This window comes from Saimiri boliviensis, chromosome 8, assembly GCF_048565385.1.
Source record: "Saimiri boliviensis isolate mSaiBol1 chromosome 8, mSaiBol1.pri, whole genome shotgun sequence".
NCBI lineage: Eukaryota > Metazoa > Chordata > Mammalia > Primates > Cebidae > Saimiri > Saimiri boliviensis.
This window is the reverse complement of record NC_133456.1, coordinates 7,065,144-7,084,553: the sequence shown is the minus strand read 5'-3', so window position 1 is coordinate 7,084,553 and position 19,410 is coordinate 7,065,144. Positions and strand designations below refer to the sequence as shown.

General features: G+C 42.6%; 1 protein-coding gene across 9 annotated transcripts in view; it reads left to right on the top strand.

Moving 5' to 3' along the window:
* CACNA2D3 (calcium voltage-gated channel auxiliary subunit alpha2delta 3) overlaps positions 1-19,410 on the top strand; it is a 935,925-nt gene that overhangs the window by 585,976 nt on the left and 330,539 nt on the right. For all 9 annotated transcript variants that reach the window (XR_012518702.1, XR_012518703.1, XM_039477586.2 and 6 more), the window contains one exon: positions 15,719-15,797. Coding sequence is in view for 7 of the 9 variants with exons in the window: in XM_039477586.2 (XP_039333520.1) it covers positions 15,719-15,797 (79 nt within the window). In the remaining 2 variants the exon portion in view is untranslated. The remainder of the gene's footprint in view (positions 1-15,718; positions 15,798-19,410) is intronic.

The following is a 19,410-nucleotide window of genomic DNA, read 5'->3' as shown; positions in this document are numbered from 1 at the left end:
GCCTCAGCCTCCCAAGTAGCTGGGATTATAGGCAGGTGCAACCATACCTGGTTGATTTTTGTATTTTTGGTAGAGTTGGGGTTTCACCATGTTGGCCAGGCTGGTCTTGAACTCTTGACCTCAAGTGATCTGCTCACCTTGGCCTCCCAAAGTGCTGGGATTACAGGCATGAGCCACCACGCCCAGCCCCAGCTATTTTTTTTTTTTTTTTTTTTTTTTTGGTAGAGACGGGGTTTCACCATGTTGGCCACGCTGGTCTTGAACTCCTAATCTCAGGTGATCCGCCTGCCTTGGCCTCCCAAAGTGCTGGGATTACAGGTGTGAGCCACCACGCCCAGCCAGAAGGACTCTATCTTATTCCTGTTATAACAAGCTGTCTCTGGGGCTGGATAGCAGTGGAAGATTAAGAGTCCTCCCTGGTTCTCCAAGTAAGAGGCATTGGTGGCTTGGGCTAGGATATTAGCAGAGGAGATAAAATCACAGAATTGTATTTTAGTAGAAAGCTTTCAAGTAAGTTATTCATTTCTCTGCCCTGTGTTGTTCACTAGGACCATTTTTAACACTGGCTGTCATTAGAAATTGCCCAGTGCTCTGAAAGAGTGGATTTCCTGGCTACAGCAGATAATCTGGCTCCTCTCTTCTGTGTAATAGAGTACTAGTGACATGTCCTCAAACTTACTCTTCCAGGAAAAGCTTTGGTCTCTCAAAAAGCCATGTTTAAAATGGAAAATTGCAGAATTTCCTGCAGTCACAAGAGCCATCGCCTTAGACCAGTCTCTAGACTCCCAACTGAAGGAAACATGTATTTTGAAAAAGTAAACTCATTTCTGGCACATGGTATCTTTCTCCTCTCTTGATCTCCATGAAAAATCCTGACCATAGAAAAACAACAAACAAGCAAATAAAACTGAGAGTGAGAAAGTAAGATAGAGGCCAGTTCTCAAAACTATCGACTTCATTGTAGGCTGTGTGCATTTCTGTCTTAAAATACATTATTCTTGGTTTGCATTTCCCCGATTTGTTTGCTGCCTGGTAGAGCATCCTTTGCCATCATCCCTGTGCATTTCCATGTACATTCTGCTTATGGGTTTATAGCTTCTCTGCTGACAGGAAGCTCTTTGAAGACAAGAATAATCTATGATCCCATATGATCTCACCTTCTTCAACCCTTATCTGTCACAATATGTTTTTCGCCCACTTATTGTATGACCAGTAATACTTAACTTTTCCTGCTTTTCGCTTACATGTAAGACTTAGGGCTGGGCACAGTTGTTCACATGTGCAATCCCAAAACTTTGGGAGGCCAAGGCAGGAGGCTAGCTTGAGCCCATGAGTTTAAGACCAGCCTGGAGAATACAGCAAGATCTCATCTCTACAAAAAATACAAAAATTAGCCAGGTGTGGTGGCACATGTCTATAGTTGCAGCTGCTTAGGAGGTTGAGATGGGAGGATTGCTTTGAGCTGCAGTGAGCCAAGATCATGCCACTGTATTCCACCATGGGTGATAGACTGTCTTAAAAGAAAAAAAAAAAAGAAGACCTGGCAGAGAGGAAGAAAAGAATTAGAAGCACTTGGAGAGGCTGAAGCGAGTGGATCACCTGAGGTCAGGAGTTCGAGACCAGCCTGGCCAACATGGTGAAACCCCATCTCTACTAAACATATAAAAATTAGTTGAGTATAGTGTTGTGGGCCTGTAATCCTAGCTACTTGGGAGGCTGAGACAGGAGAACAGCTTGAACCTGGGAAGCAGAGGTTGCAGTGAGCTGGGATTACGCCACTGCATTCCAGCCTGGGTGAGAAAGACTCCGTCTGAATTGAAAGAATGAAAGAAAGAGAGCAACGGGGAAACAGAGCAAGAGAAAGAGAGAGAGAAAGAGAGAAGGAAGGAAGAAAGGGAGGGAGGGAGGGACAGACGGAGAAAGGGAGGAAGGCAGGTAGAAAGAGGGAAAGAAAGAAAGAGAGAGAGAAAAAAGAACATGGAGAGTACCTGCAAGGTTATTTCTAGGAACGAACAGTTGGGGAACACATTGGGATTTTTTTGCCCTCAAATGTTCATCTTACCAGTGCATGATGCTTAGAAAATGATTAGGATGGGCCGGGCGCGGTGGCTCAAGCCTGTAATCCCAGCACTTTGAGAGGCCGAGGCGGGTGGATCACAAGGTCAAGAGATCGAGAGTATCCTGGTCAACATGGTGAAACCTCGTCTCTACTAAAAATACAAAAAATTAGCTGGGCATGGTGGCACGTGCCTGTAATCCCAGCTACTCAGGAGGCTGAGGCAGGAGAATTGCCTGAACCCAGGAGGCAGAGGTTGCGGTGAGCCGAGATCGTGCCATTGCACTCCAGCCTGCGTAACAAGAGCGAAACTCCGTCTCAACAAAAAAAAAAAAAAAAAAAAAAAAAAAAGAAAATGATTAGGATGACTTTGCATTTACATGATTCACCTTATCAACTGGAGCTGGGGCCATAGAGCCCAAGAATGCATGTATCCTATTCAGGGAAACCAAACTGTTTGTGGGAAGAATGCCATAGTGACCCACTTTTGGAATGACAGGTCCTTCTCATATATACACACATATATGCACATATGTAAAACGATTTACATATAGTTTTATATATGTATAAAGAAATACATATATTTTCTTCAGATTCTTTTGCCTTCCCTATTCTTTAAAAAGTATTTCAAGGACTTATAACTTCCACAAGGGCAGAGACCATATGGATTTTTTTCTCCCCATTGTGCCTCCAGCATGGAGCAGGATGTTTAGTATCTAGCAGGTATTTCTAGTTAATACTTGATGGATGGAAGGCTAGGTGGAAGGGTGGATGGATTGGAAACATAAAACAGAAAGGGTAACACAAGTCAGTTGTCAGTAGCAAGGAGAAAAGGACACTGAAGACAGGGGAGCCACAGAACACCCGTTCTCTGATGGGGTATTTGAGCTCTCTGCTTGAGCCAGTTTGACATGCAAAGAGGGAATCTGGACCGCTATACAAATCACGGTCTGAGAGGTTAAGACATGATTGCTTAGGATAAAATACAACTCTTATTGACTGAAGGTAAGACATAAACTTTCCCTGGGGGTTCTCAAAAAGAAGAGAGTGCTTGCCCCAAATTCTCAGGAACATTGACTTGCCTTCCCACCCCAGCCACCTGAGGCTACTACTCACTGAAGTTATACTGGTGGCTTCCAACAGTAGGGTCTTCAGCCAGGGGGGCATGCTTCCATAGTGGGAGTTGAGGATCTTGGGTTATTAGAACCCCTGAAGGACAAGAGGTTGGTATACAGACAGTGAGCTCGCATAGATTGCCAGAAACCCACAAGTCATTCTGATCTGTCCTTCCCCCCTCCGCAAGGAGCCATGTCCCTACCTGTCTGTCTTTCGGAGAATCACAGGTAAAACAGAGTGAACGCTGTCCTCAGCAATATCCTTGCAGTTGTCTGACAAGTCCTTGACTTTTCTTACTGATGGAAGTCCCAGAAGGCAGTAGGTGAGGTGACAGGGGAAACTGCTGTTTTGGACTAATTCATAGTGACAGGGAGGATTGGTTGGGAAAATAGAAATGACAAGAATCTTGGGACAAGGCAACTGTGCTATCTGAGAATTCACAGCAGCTGTTGGTTTTAATGAGTCTGAGAATGATTTGGGCAGAATCCCAAACTCCTGATTCCTCGGCCTGTAACCTGCTGCTGTGCTGCTTCTGCAGGGTGGAAGGAGAGGGGGCGCTGTCCACATGTATGCAGCTTCTTACTGTGGGGCGTTGGCCCCAAATCCCAGTGAGAAAATCATGAGGACTCCAGCTGTGCCCAAGGCCAAGTGGGTCTTGGTCCTGTACCCTGACATGGACCCTCGGGGTCTCACTGATCCAGAGGCAAGGAGAGGCAAAGGAGACAAACGGGGTGGGGGTGGATGGCGGGAGGGGAGAGCGTTAAAGTAAGAGGAGCTTTTTTTCTAAGGCCTAGAGGGGCACATCCAGGTCACATCATCAGGCTTCATACTCTCAGACCTTTCCCTGTTTGTTCTGTTTTCTCTCTTTAGGATCTAGGCAAAGAGCACCTTTGGAGATCTCCTTTTAGAAGAACATAAATCTCCTTGTAAAAGATCTTCTTTTTTGCAGCATTAATCCTCCCCTGCCCCTCAAGCCCCAAACATTTTACTTTGTTTGATCCATTTAATAACAACCATTTAACAGCATCATTCTGGTTCTATTATGTTGACCAATTTACAAGTAAGGAAAATGAGGCTTACAAAGATCAAGTAACTTGCTGGGCAAGGTGACTCGTGCCTGTAATCCCAGCATTCTGGGAGGCTGAGGTGGGTGGACAGCTTGAGCTCAAGAGTTTGAGACCAGCCTGGGCAACATGGTGAAACCCCACCTAAAGAAAAAAAAAAGAAAAATTAAAAAATTAGACTGTTCTTTGATCAGGCTCTGCAATACCCTCTTTGCTGTAAATCAGGGATCCGCGTATGTGTTTGCCTGCTTTGCAGTTTTCCTTGCTGGTCCATTGGACGATTTTTGTATTTCTACACTAAAACCACACTGCCTTAATTACTGTACTTTATAATAAACCTTGATAGCCAGTCTTGTTTCTCTTCTTTAGGACAGTTTTTAGATATTCTCGTTCCTTTGTATTTCCATATAAATTTATTTTATTTTTAATTTTTTTTTTTTTGAGACAAGGTCTCTCTCTGTCACCCAGGCTGGAGTTCAGTGGCAGGTCTCAGCTAACTGCAACCTTGACCATGTCCCCCACAGGTCAGTTGCCCAAGTAGCTGAGCCTATAGGTATGCACTACCACACCTGACTAATTTTTTATTTTTTGTAAAGATGATGTCTTGCCATGTTGCCCAGGCTAGTCTCAAACTTCTGGGCTCTAGCAATCTGCCTGCCTCGACTTGGAACAGTGCTGGGACTGGGTGTGGTGGCTCACACCTGTAATCCCAGCACTTTGGAAAGTCAAGGTGGGTGGATCACATGAGCCCAGGAGTTTGAGACTAGCCTGGCCAACATGGAGAAACCCTATCTCTACTAAAAATAAAAAAAAAATAAGCTAATGTGTTGGTACATGCTTGTAGTCCCAGCTACTTGAGAAATGAGTCATGAAAATTGCTTGAACCTAGGAGGTAGAGTTTGCAGTAAGCCGAGATTGAGCCTCTGCACTCCAGCCTGGATAGCAGAGTGAGACTCTGTCTTAAATAAATAAATAAATAAATAAATAAATAAATAAAATCTCGAGTAACTTACTCCAAGACCTCAAAGCTCATTTGAGGGAAGACTCAGTTTCTGAATATGGGGTTATTCAATTCTTAACCCTGTTTGGTAACCACTACTTTCTGCCAATCTGTCTACCCACTCAGCTCTGGCTCCCAAGAAATGATACCATCTGCCCACTGTTACAAAGTGTAGGGAAAAGGAGAGATTTCCACTGAAAGTTGCTTGAAATAGCAGCCATCATATCACTATTTTAAGATGTGATCTTTTCCCTACTAGGGAATCCCTGAAGCAGGCGGTTATTTAAAATACAGCTGGCTTCAATCTTTTGCATGGCTTCCATCTAGAATTAAGAGACAGACACCTAGGAAGAAATATTATAATACTGATCATCTATCCATGGGAGACCTTGCATAAGACACCATTTTTCTGGTCCCTGACTATGAGGCTGTAATAACAAAGACCAGAGCTTTTTCATACCTTCATTTCCTCATATGTTATCACTGAGCTTCAGGATAAAAGGAAATAATGAAAACTGAGCATAGAGAAAGTAATATATTAACTTACTGATAACAGATCAGTCTGGAAAAATAGAAAAGTATTTAAAATGATGTTGTTAATGAAGGAGTGTGCTTTATGCTGATAAATTCAAGTATGTCCCATGCTGACTTCCTTTGATTTCCCAAATTTGTGAAAAGAATAGAAAAGGTGAGTAACTAATATTTGTTGAGAATTGACTGCATGACAGGCACTGAGTTGGGCACAGGTGCCTCCTTCTGCCCTTACATCTATGTTTCTGTTTGGAAGTAGAAATAAACATAAGTAAACTAATAAATCATGTAACTTAAGAATACACTGAGTATTCAGCCTGGCCAACATAGTGAAACCCCGTCTCTACTAAAAGTACAAAAAATTAGCCAGGCGTGGGCACCTGTAATCCCAGCTACTTGGGAAGCTGAGGCAGGAGAATCACTTGAAACCAGGATGCGGAGGTTGCAATGAGCTGAGATTGTGCCATTGCACTCCAGCCTGTTGAACAGTGCCAGACTCTGTCTCAAAAAAAAAAAAAAAAGTAATATACTGAGTGTCATGAAGGAAACAAAATGGGTGATGAGGATGAGGGTAACCAGGGTGAAAGAGAGTTAGCCGTGCAAACAGGAGTTGAGGAGCACTTCAGGCAGTGGGAGAGGTGGACTGAAAGACTGGAAAGCCAGAAGGAGTTGGTCATGTATCCAGACCTTCCAGGGCATCTTAGTTGTAGTCTTAGGAGTTTAAAATATATTCCAAGTACAATGGGAAGGCACTGGAGGCCTCTAAGCTAGAGAGTGACACAGCCCCATGATGTTTCATGAACATAACCATCACCATCCCAACTTGTGGAACAATTAATTTGTTTCCCTTTGATATAAGTCAATTTTCTGATATGTTTTTGGTTAATTTGATGGCTTTACACATGTTAGTTTGCCTTTTTATTCATTGCATTGAATCTGTAATACTTCTTGAAAGATGGGGCATACCTGTGAACAAATAGCTGTCACCACTTGATCTCTCAAGGTTTCAGAGGGAAAGGGAAGCAGAGTGGGGCTTCCCAGCATTATAAATCCTAGGCCCTGCATTGTCCAGCAGCCTGAAGCTTGGAGACAGGTTTGTTTCAGGATCCCTGGTATCAACAGACAGGGATTTTTATGCTATTGGCCAATCAACAAGTATTTGAATGCTGGCCCTGTCATTAAAAATGTCATTTTAAATACTTTTCTATTTTTCCAGACTGATCTGTTATTCAGGAAGTTAACATTTTACTTTCTCTATGCTCAGTTTTCATTATTTCTTTTTATCCAAGTACTGGGCTGGATTCTATGGACTCAGTCCTGTCTGTCTGTCCCTTCCATCCCTGCTCCTTTACATTTGGTCATGCAAAGGCTCTATGATATGATGTGCCTCATAAAAATCCAAGATCCGCAGTGATGCCTATTCTGTCTCAGGGCTCCTGATTTCTCCACATTGTTCCTCCATGTAGAGGTCTCACTTCTGATCTGAATGTGAACAGCTGATATTTGGTGTGTACAGAACCGTCACAGAGTGGACATGTAAATGACCAAATGAACTTATTTCTCAATTTTATGAGCACTTCTACTAAGAGAGCCCATCTTGATCGTCCAAAGAAACTATTTTGATTTTGAGGAATTTATGGTGCAAAATATAAGAGATATATAAGACAAGGGTTCTTAACCTGGGAGCCAGATATTCCTAGACAATCCAGGTCTGGGGTTTGGTGGAGAAGATGCCCCAACCCTCATGAATTTTATCTGAAATTGTGAGTGTATAGCCTTAGGCTTTTGGAGGGAGGGGTCAGGGGTAGGAGAAAGTTTATAGCCCCTGCCAAGTTCTCAGTGGATCCTTCCACTATCCAAGGGTTTTTGAAGTTGTAATTGATATTATAGCTCTAGTGTTCCTGATTAGGTTAGGAAACTGTCAACCCCATTATCCTTGGTATTGACAAACAGCAGTGATGGCTTGTAAAAACCCACCCCTGTGAAAAATCCCATTCTTCACCCATAGGAGTCACTTTCCTTTTCAACCAAACCTCTGGGCAAGATGAGGGAAGTATCTGTGGATGGAAGACTTGACTTTCCTTGACTCCCTTTGCTTAGTTTCACTGCAGCAAATTATCTAAAACAGGAGTAGGATGCAACTCTAGCTAAATGGGATTTGTTCCTTCTGACCTATCCTTGCATCCATTGTCTCATTTGCTGTTGATCACAAATGTGAGGTGGGTGGGTAGAGGATCCCCATATTGGGGGAGGTGCAAGAACAGCTTAGGGTTTAAATACCTCACTCAAGATCACCAAGCCAGTAAGTGTAGCATTGGACCCACCTGGAACAAATAATACTTGGTTGTTTTAGGAATACCTGGAATTTGTTTTAGTCAGGTATAATAAGGCACACAGATACAGACATAGTTGTCATGAAGGAAGAAGTCTATTGCATTCATAGTTCCCTAGAAACAAAGCATGCCATACCATGAAGGGCCACACAGGGAAGCACCAAGGTGAGATGAGTCAGCAGAGATAGAGAGATCTAGAGGGCAGAAGCCATTATTATGTTTTCCATGGGAAGGAAGAGGCAAAGCAGGCCAACCAGGCTTAGCATTGGATAGTCAATCATCTCAGTGAGCACTGGGGTATAGGAGCTGCCCCTAGTTGTCTGATACCTGGTCCTGGGGTAATTAGGGCAGGTTAGTATGATCTTCAGTGTGAGAGCCTGATGAAAGAGGTGATTGGAGGAATGGGCTGTGGATTGGTTGGTTTATGTATCAGAAATGCAGGCAAGTTGCTTGCTATGTCCAGGAAATAGCTAACCCTAGGAGGGGCAGACCATCCAGGGTCATACGGCCTCAGACATCAGTGCAATAGTAATACAGAAAATCCAAAGACATGGTTAATACACTGGCTCTGTCCCCCGAATGAATTCACTGGAGCTGGACAGTCTAATAAATTACATCACACACCTTTGAGGATGTTTGCATCTTGACTTCTTACTGCTCCATTGAGCTGTATGTAATCTCTTATGTTCCATTGTACCAACCCCAGGTCATAATCTCTGGGTGGCCAAGAAACACCTGTCTCCTTCACCTTGACAAAACACATGACCATAAAACTAGACTTTCATCTCTTTGGCCAGAAGATTACAAATAACATTTTTTTTTTCTCAATTGGAATTTGTTTTCAATATCACACATGAGGTATCAGGCACTTGTACTTGGGAAAAAGGAGATTATACAGACTCTTAGAGCGTCCCCAAGGTGACAGTCCATTTTTCATAATGATCTATGATATTCGTTTGTTGAAATTTTATTACTTTTGTAATTTAATTCAATTTATCCCATTTCATTGCTGTTCAGGGTAGCGTTACCATGGTTGCCTTTCTCTTCCTTCTGGATAAGGATGTTTCTTCTTATAGGTTGAGCATGATGGCTTCCAGATTAAAGCAGCCTGCTAAATATAACTGTTTCCTTTGGAGTCAATCTCCTCTGAGCCCATCTCTACTCTTGTAGAATTTTTATGAAGATAAATATTGGCAATGATTTATGAAGCATTTATGTGAGTAATCAGGTTCCAATCCTTATCTTCTGCTTACAGTTTAAAGATTTTATTCAGAAGTGCTTCTCTGTACCAGAAGTCATAGAAATGAGCAAATAACAATGAAAAGTTAGTTAGTAATATCTCCTGTGAAGATATAGATTAAGAACATATTCATTAGCTGCAAATGGACTTTAAAACATAAAGACATCAGGAGACCTTTTTCTAAAGCTGAAATCATTCATCATTTTCAGAAATCCTGGAAGTATTTTAGAGAATAACTGAGTTGGGCAGTGAGTCCAAAAGAGCATGAGCAGGTGAAAAGACATGGAGATGATGACGCATGTCTAATATGGAGGCTGCCCTTAGCTAAATTAAAATTTAGAACTCACGAATGTGGGCACCCGTAGATAATGAACAGATTCGGTAGCAAATGACATTGACACATATAATCCATATAAATTGCTTGCTTTTAAAGGTGGAAAGAATGGATTTGTAGTTAAATGTTTCTTAAAATAAAAGATTGTCTTCTTTTTTCTGTAAAAGTATAGATTGTTTTTTGAGGCTCATAAGTGCTCAGTCTCCAAACCTTTCTTTCCTCTGCATCTGGGAGCAAGAGTGGAATTATTGTAATTCCAAAGAATGTGAAAACCCAGCTCAGCAGCTACAGATGGCTAGAACTGCCCTTTCTTGGGGAAAGAAGAACGTAGAGTTAGCTAATCCTGCTTGCCAAGTCCGGCTGATGTCTCATGATCCTGCATTCTTCGGTTGACACAAGCTTTTTTAAAAATGTCATCTTGATCCAGCTTCTCTACTTGTTTAACCACTCAGTGGATTGTAAAATCCTTAAAGTTTTGCCTCAATCCTTAGTAATCTGTAAGAATAGCTTTCCTGGAAATGGCTCCAGTGATTTCTTAATGTCTGGTCTCACTTCCCTTTCCTCAGATCTCATCTTCTTGATGGCATTTTTTAAAGTGTTGGCTTTAGCCCACCTGTGTCAGACCCACCATGGTTATTTTTTAAAATGTAGATCCCTGGACCTACTTTAATCTGAATCTTGGGAGAGTGGGTGCTAAGACTCCATCTTAGACATGTGATTCAAGGCCTGTGGTGCTACTGATGACTTGTGAAGTCTGAGGACTTTGACTGCCCTGGCCGGAGCCACTGTCATCTCTTACCTGGAACATTGCAGGGGCCTCCTACTTACTACCTCTGTTCTACCCTTACTCTCCGTGGCTATGGATGGGACATGGACATTCAGAATTATAAGACTATCATAGGATAATGGAATGGACAGCCAGGTTGACCACACTGTTTGTGGCCTATGCTCTACCCTGCAGCCAGAACGATCCTTTTATATTTATGTATCAGCTCATGTCAGACTTCTACTCAGTCCCTTCTCAAAGAAAAAAAGCAAACGTGGCTCACAGGGGTGGCACCCATCGTATCTCCAAGTTCATCTCCTGCAACTGCTGCTAGATGACTATGCTCCATCTACACCAGCCCCTTCAATATCCCTGGAGCTTCCCTGTCTCAGGGACTTTGTACCTTTGGTTCCCTTCACCTGGAACGCTCTTTTCCATTAGCCATATGGCTTGTTCCTTCTCCCCCACTTCTATTTTGTCTAAATCTCTGATCAAATATCATTTTATCAGGAAGACCATCCGGTCTCTCTTTTCTAAAAATGCAGTCCCCATCACCGTCCATCACCTTTCTTTGCTTTATTTTCTTTATCAGCATTTAATCCAACAAATACATAATAAACAGTCTATATGAATTTACCACTTACTATGTTTCCCTCATAAGAATATGTGAAGTCCCTGAGGGCAGAGTTTGTTTTGTTTACCCATGATAGCCCTGGCACCAAGAATGGTCCCTGGCACATGGTAGGCACTCATGAGTTACAGGTGACAGAAAAATGACAAACGACTCCTCCTGGACTGTATCAGAAGCACAGGGCTTTCTTCATTATTGAAGGGAGACGTGCAGGCAGCAGCAGCCTCTTTTCTGGCTGTGCAATTGCGCCATGTAACTCTCCTGGTAGCTACTTCCCTCCCCCAATTTTAATGGCTGCAGAAAGGAGAAAATTTGATTTATTATCTTTACAAACTCACTACCTGTCTTCACTAAAGGTTGAGAAGAAGGGTACCCTTCTCCATTTGTGATGGGGATTGCATCTACATGAGTAAAAAGCGTAACTGTTTTTTTTGGGGAAAAAAAAACTGAATTGAGTTTTTTGTTTGTTTCATTGGGAAATTTTATACTAAGTGGATTAAAGTCAGTGACTTTGAACTTTGAAAGTCTGCATCTTAACATTTTATGAAGTTTAATTGGGTTTGTTGAACATTTAAAGACCATCCAAACTTAAGTGGAAGATCAAAATGAGCAAACAGGCTGGTGCAGACTTTCTTTTTTACCCCTGCCTTTGAGCTGCTTTAATGAAAGTGGTATGCTCCATGCCTGCAGATGATGAGCATGAAAGCCTGGCTATACGGGGAGCTCTGGTGTATCCTGACGACTGCCCTGGCCGGAACTATGCCACGGCGCCTTCCCATCCATGGTTGTCTGTGCCGTGCACCTGGCCTTCAGGACCATCGCAGATCTGGCCGTGCTTTACACTCCTTGCCACGTCAGAAAAGTAGCTGGGCTCAAGGCAGACCAGTGATCGCTTGCTATGTATTACTTCTTAGGGAGGAAACTCCAGTTGTTGGAAATAAGATCCATTAGGGTACAGAATCTGTTAACCATGGAAATTCAGAGCGATTTGACTGTTATTCACAGAGGTTTTGCACTCAGTTAAATGAGCAGTAGGGTAAGGCGGCCCTCATTGGATTATGCAAGGCCAGGACTTAATTTCCACATATCATCTCATTTTTGTGTCTGATTTTCACTGCAACATTTATTCTTCCTGTGTTTTGACAGAATTGCTCAGAAAGTAGCAATGTCATTACTTTCTTTTCATTTAAAATGATCTTTAATTATTAAAGCAATGCTAGTTTATTTCTAAAATGGTAAAAAAATTTACGAAGTATAAAGTGTGAGCCTGCTTTTAGAAAAAAATAGAATTCTGTGCTACACAGTGCCCACAACTTGCTTTTTACCTTTACCAGTACACCGTGGATGAGGACATAGCTGCTGATAGCCCACTACACGAATGTACCATGAATTTTTAGCCAGTTGGCTATCAAGAAAGACTTAGGATTTAACAGGTTTTGACCATTACAAGTAATGAAGGTGACCGTCCTTGTACTTTTATCATTACGTATTTTTGAAAATGTCTAAATCTGAATTCTAGGGCTTCCAGAAAATATGGACTCTCTTCTACCATGTCTGTCATTTTTGTTACCTCTTAGTCCCCATAAGCATTGTATTTGTTATCCAAGCTATAACATAAATGCCTAGAGGTGGAATTACTGTGTAAAAAAAATTGCAAATATAAAATGCTATTATTAAATTTCTCTCCAAAATATTTCCTACTTTAAAGCAAAATCTCCTTTCCTCTGTGGTCAGTTGAAAGGCATTATTGTGAGAAATGCAGGGCGTGGACTCAGCATCCTCTGATTATGTTTATTTATAGGCAGACATGCACCAAGTAATTTCCATGCCATTTCTGCTCAGATAAGGAGGTCAGTGTACTGGGAGCCAAAGTCTTCAAATCAATGGAAATATTGAACAATGTTCTGATTTTCTTTCATAAGCAGTAAAAGACAAACCAACAAAACAAATATAATGCCCACAAACCCCTCAGCACACTACCTGACCCAGGGCATGGTGCTGATCATAGAAACCATGGTGGTGGTGGTGGCCGTGGTAGGAGAGTGCTGGTGAGGTAGGGGTGATTGTGGTTATTGTTAGCACAGTTGTTCTTAAGCAGTCAGGTCTGATCTGAAGTTTGGCGCAATCCTGCTGGTTTTGCAAATGGGTTGCCATTTTAAAATCAGGAGTTGTAGAAGTTTTGCTGGTGATTCACAGTATTGTGCTGGAGTGGTAACTATGCCTCCAAGAGAACTCAGTTGATATGAAGGTTCTTCATCTAGACAGCAGAGGAGGCTGGCACTGACCGCTACCTTTGCTAAAAAATATGGGTTGTTTTGTGTTGGGTCTTTGCTGATAGAGATAGACTTACTGCTTCATTTCCTCAGATATCTCTTATGCTTTCTTGCCTGCCAAGGAGCCAGTGGGGATATTCGTTTTTGTTGGTCTAGTGTTTCCCCTTTAAAAAGCTTAAATTTGAAATTAAAGACAAAGATTTATGAGAAAGCACAGGTCTGTTCTCAAGAGACCTGATTCCAGTCCATCCTGGCTTCTGTGGGTGCTGGTTCTGGGCCTGGGAACTGGTTGGAGTCTTCTGTATTGACCAAACCAGCATCTCCCAAAGGTTCAAAGCAGATATAAGTGCTATCTTGAGGTCTTACAAGTCCTCTCTCATGAGATAAAACTTTGATGAAATTAAGCAAAACACTTTACTTAACTGGGCCTCAGTTTCTCTCCTCAATCAGAGATCCTCAGTTAAGTGCTGACAGTGGGCTGGCAGAGAAAGTAAACGGGGGTGCAGCTATATGAAGTGGGTCAGTGGTAACCACCTTTGGCCATATGAGGCTGGATCTTTGCTTTTTTTTTTTTGGGAGACAGAGCTTCACTCTGTCACTGGCTGGAGTGCAGTGGCACAAACTCGGGTCACTGCAACTTCCGCCTCCCAGGTTCAAGTGATTCTTCTGCCTCAGCCTCCTGAGTAGCTGAGATTATAGACGCCCGCCACCACGCCCAGCTAATTTTTGTATTTTTAGTAGAGATGGGGTTTCACCATGTTGGCCAGGATGGTCTCAATCTCCTGACCTTGTGATCTGCCTGCCTCAGCCTCCCAAAGTGCTGGGATTACAGGCATGAGCCACTGCACCCAACAGGCTCTTTGCCTTTTATTCCCCCCAAGAGAAGCCAGAATCTCCCAATTTAAAAAGAAAAACAAAAACTGTATCCTTTCTCCCAAATGTGACTCTGATGGGAATGGTGTGTAGAAGAGCCAGAGAAGTAAGTGAAGAGAGGTCTGTCTGCCTGCGCATCCACCCAGGAAGCCCCTTTGCAGGAGCTGTGATAAAGAAAGTGATGGTCTTACCAAGAGCAGATGAGCACAGACTGGCATTCCATAATAATAATGTGTGTTTAAATATCCCTTTAAGTTGGGAAGAAACCATTACCTCACAATCAGCCTTTAAGTTATAATGCCCAGATTAGAGGATATGCATAATTAAAACAGAATATTTATTTTTACAATCCACTGTTTGCATTTCTATCTTTTTATTTATTCATGCTTTGAGTATCAGTGTTCCAAATGCAATGCTCCAGCAGGGCCCAAACAGGTAAAGGAGACACATCCCTTCCATCCCTCCTCAGGTGGATACTCCAGTGGAGCAGATCAACTTCACAGACCAGCCATACAAAATACTAGCTAACCACAAATGTAGTAAAGGCTGGGAGGAGCAGTAGGAGTGCTTGACCCACCAGACTAGAGGAGCTGGAAGGATATCACCTGGTAAAGCCTTTGATACCACCTGCTAAGTGGCATTCATCTAATACCATGTCTTCACTGACCTTAGTCACAAAGAGGTGGCCACAGGTCTGCACATGGCCCATCCGAAGCGTTTTGTTTGGACTGTGTAGTGTTGACCCACATACCATTTTCAATTGAATTGAAGGATTTTAACCTTTTAATTCCTTCTTTGTCTTCCATTTAACCTTAAGTACTATCTGGCAGGTAGGTCATGTTTTGTTTCAAAGAGTTCTGGCCTCATGAGAGAGTGTTGAGAAACCAATAGAAAATAAGAAAGCCAGGGTTTTACATATGTTCTCTGCTCTTCAGGAACCAAAAGCTTAGGAGGACTAGAGAGAGTCCCCACTGGTCTCCTGGCCACAGGCCGTGTCTCTCATCCCAGTTAATTATCTTCTAATATCATGCCAGACACCACAGATGGTAAGAGAGTGTCTGCAGCCTGTCCTCACCATTGGAGAGAAATGTCGAGGGTCTTTCAAGGGCATTTTTATTCCCAAGAAGAGCACACTGTGCATTTCCTGTGTGAATGAGGAAAACGGTTGGGGATTTGGTCCAGACGTAGATGATCCTTGCCCATATGTGTGGAGCAAGCCCAGGCCCGTGAGGCTGCCAGTCTCCCATTCTGTTATTCTCCTCTGTCATGACTTGCACACCGAAAACAACCACCACCAGTGCCATATGGTTTAAAAGATCAAAGGCCCCAGTTTTGAATACATTTCTAGCTGACTGTACTTCAGATGTCTTAAATATGTTCCTGCAGATGGGAAGCATGGAGCATTAAAGAGGTGAGCCACATGTGTGCGAGCCGTGCATGTGGTCTGCGCAGGATGGTGAAAAGTGAACACCACTCAGCCGTGCGTTTGTCTTCCTTTCAGGTCCGCATCTTCACATACCTCATTGGACGAGAGGCTGCATTTGCAGACAATCTAAAGTGGATGGCCTGTGCCAACAAAGGTGGGTCTTCCCAATGTGCTCGGCTCTGAATGACTTCCCCCTACCTATGAAGATTTAGGAATATTCGTGAGAAACCAGAGAGTTCTAATAATTCTAAGACCAAGTCTGGGTGTATCTAAATGATTACTGATAGACTTGTAATGATTTCTTCCAAATTGTTTTTTTGTTTTTTGTTTTTTATTTTTATTTTTTTGTGGACAGAGTCTTGCTCTGTTGCCCAGGCTGGAGCACAGTAGCACGATCTCAGCTCACTGCGGCCTCTGCCTCCCAAGTTCAAGTGTTTCTTGCGCTTCAGCCTCCCGAGTAGCTGGTATTACAGGTGTGCACCACAAAATGCTCAGCTAATATTTGCATTTTTAGTAGAGGTGGGGTTTCGCCATGTTGGCCATGCTGGTCTTGAACTCCTGAGTTCAAGTGATCTGCCCACCTTGGCCTCCAAAAGTGGCCTCATTACAGGCATAAGCCACTGTGCCCAGCCCCAGATTTTGAGGACATAGTCAACTGGAGTGGTTAAGCCTTTCCACGCTTCTGCTTAGTAGCTGAGTAGCCTTGGGAGAATTACTATGGCAGAGACATTTACTGTGAATCAAATATTCATGGGGTCTCTCATCATTCCCAGCCTTCTTGCCTGTAGGTGAGGCTTCAAGACTGGTTCTGGCTAATAGAGTGTGAGTTAAATCAACCTGACTCATTTCTGGGCTAAAGCATTTGAGAGCTGGTGTGGTGGTGTTGGTATTCTCTTCTGCTCTTGTGAGCTCTGGAGCTCCATGGTCCAGACAGAACAGTCATGAGATTCAGCAGCCTTCATCAGCCTGGGTCTCTGAGTGAACACATGGAGCAGATGACTTTCACTCTGCCCCTTGCCTCTGCCAACCCACGCTGGATAAATGGTATTCATAACAAATAAACTTTTGTGTTAAGCCACTGAGATTTTCAGTTTGATATGCTCCCATGGCATAACTTTACCTACATGACTAATTAAGTTGGTCAACTTTAACTTGCCTCAGTGTTCTAATATTTAAAATGGTAATGGGAATAATAATTCTTCCTTTAATTCCTTTTTAACTAATGAATAAAATTATGCACATTTATGGTATACTACATGATGTTTTGAAGTATGTATACATTGTGTGAGTGACTAAATCAAGCTAATTAACATATGTATTGCCTTACGTCTTTATTATTAGTGATGAGAATACCTAAAATATATTCTCTTAGCAATTTTCAAGTATGTAACACATTGTTATTAACCGTAGTCACCCTGTTTTACTCTGTATCTCTTGAACTCATTCCTTCTGTCTAACTGGAAGTTTGTATCCATTTTTTCCCTTGATTCTTATTAATGAAATGGTGCATATTAAGTGCCTAGTTCAATACTGGGACATAATAAGTGCTCAGTAATCATTAGCTTTTTTATATTCAGAAGGTTAATTGATCACCAATCCCCTGTTGCATGAATAGTTTGGGGACAGCACAGGGAAGGAAGTAATAGGGCTGCCCAGTCTGTGAAGGACTTCTTTTCATTTTATACACAGCCAAGAAGGCAAAGTATAGCAAGTTAATAGACGGGAGAGTCTAGACTCCTTGCATCCAAATCAAGCAATCAGTATCCACAAACTATGTGCAAGTTACCAAACCTATGTAGGTGGGTCTGAGTTACATCATCTACAGAGCAGGGGTAGTGACAATACCTTCCCCTCAAGCATGTTGTGGGCATGAGATGAGGCCGTACAAATAACGTTGGTAGCTTGTCTCTGGTATGTAAGGGCCCTGAGTTATGTTGATCTCTGGGCCTTGCTTGCCCCGCTTCTGAGGCTACAGGCTCCATGAGAGCGGCCTTTGACTCTGATTTCATCTTGGGTGCTCTGATGGAGCCCAGCCTCACACCAGAGTGAGTGCTCCTTTGATGTTTAAAAAGGAGGTGAGTTGACTCTAAATACTAATAAAGGAAGATAGGTCCTGTTGTGCAGTAGGTTGGTATTGATGGATTGCAGTGGCCTGCTTTAAATTGGTCTCCTAAGCCATCCTTCATAAAAGTTCCAGTGTTTGGACTTCAGTGGAGAAAAGAGGACTCAGTGAAGGGTTGGTAGGTTTTGATGATCTAAGACAAAGTTCTTCTAGTTTCAGGCCACCAAAGTTATTCCCTGAAATTAAAAAAAGGGGGGAAGGACGCGTTTTAGAGAGAGAGGGGAGTGACTCAAAACCCTGGTAGAAGGGAAGCTTTGGTCTCATGAGGGAGCAGGAAGATGTGTTTTTGTTTTCCTATTTCTTCTCCGTTTCTTCTGAGGTGTCCATGGCATTCTTCTTCTCTGTAGGTAGACCCTCCCTACTATGGCATGCACACAGCTGGGAATGACCAGCCCATACCACGCATGCCCACCCATCCATGCAACAATTCTGTGGGCAAGGCACAATGTTGGAAAGGAGAATTTATATCTTTGCCATTTGAGGCTGACTAGAAAATCTAAATTCTGATTTCACATCCTCCTCCTCACCCCGTGACGAGATGATGATACTCAGCTTGGGCCAGTTCTTTCTCCCTGCTGAATTAGGCATGGGCAGAAGCAGCCCATGGAGAAATACATGCTCTGGAGGTCTCAGCACTGTGGACGGGAGTGTGGGAAGGTTCCCCAAGAACAGGTGCATGGCCGGGCTCTTACACCCACACCCATCTTTCCCTTTGCTTGGCACTTCTTTAATTATCTGCTTCTATTTGAACAGTCTTTTAAGTGAGGCTCAATTTCCTCATCTAAAAAAGGAAGGGCTGCATGGAAGTTTTTAACATTATCCTTGAAGCTCTAAAATAACACATTCTGCAGTTGTTTTTGTTCATTGTCTGGCTTGCCTCACTAAAAGGTATCAATAGTTCTGCTTGTCTCAGAGCTATACATTTGGCCTCATTTCACAGAGAGCAAGAGGAAGAACACAGGCAGAGGGGAAGGAGGCCGAGTAGATTCCAGACTTCCTCTGAGGGAAGAGGCCTTTCTTGAAATTAGTTTTGGAACTTTGTTGACATTTAAAAACCTTGAGTTAGCTATACTTTTCCCATTTTTTCCTTTATTCTGTGGTCTCAAAAAAAAAGTTCCTTTCCATTTTTTAATTTTTTTTTAAAAAAATTTGCTGTTATTTCTTGCCACATCAGATTGCAATTCTTCCCATCAGCTAGTATGCATTTAGTCATGGGTTATTGTTTTCACCACTGTCTGTGTCCAGCTGATGAAAATTACTCAAATTGAAGTCTTGTCTTAATCAACTAATATTACGCCGTAATTTAGTTTTAGTCATTGTTTATAAGAATCTTTGAGGCATCCTTTTGAAGACAGTTTAGTCAACTCAGAGTATTTTAGGGCCTGGCTATAGAATATAACCTTCAGGATTTATAAGTTCTGAGTACAGCAATGCAGAAAATCCAAGGAGGTAATAGTAGCTGCTTGGCTGGACAGGCAGTGGATTCCACAATAATTCTCCTTCCCTTCCTGTCCACATCCAGTTATTTTCCTTCCTACCAGAGTCAGCCCCTCTTGATAGTTTCACTGTCCTCATTCTGCTTCTATGTAAAGAGTCTTCGGAATGTCACTGTTTGCCACTCTTCAAAGTAGCAGTGCCATCAAAA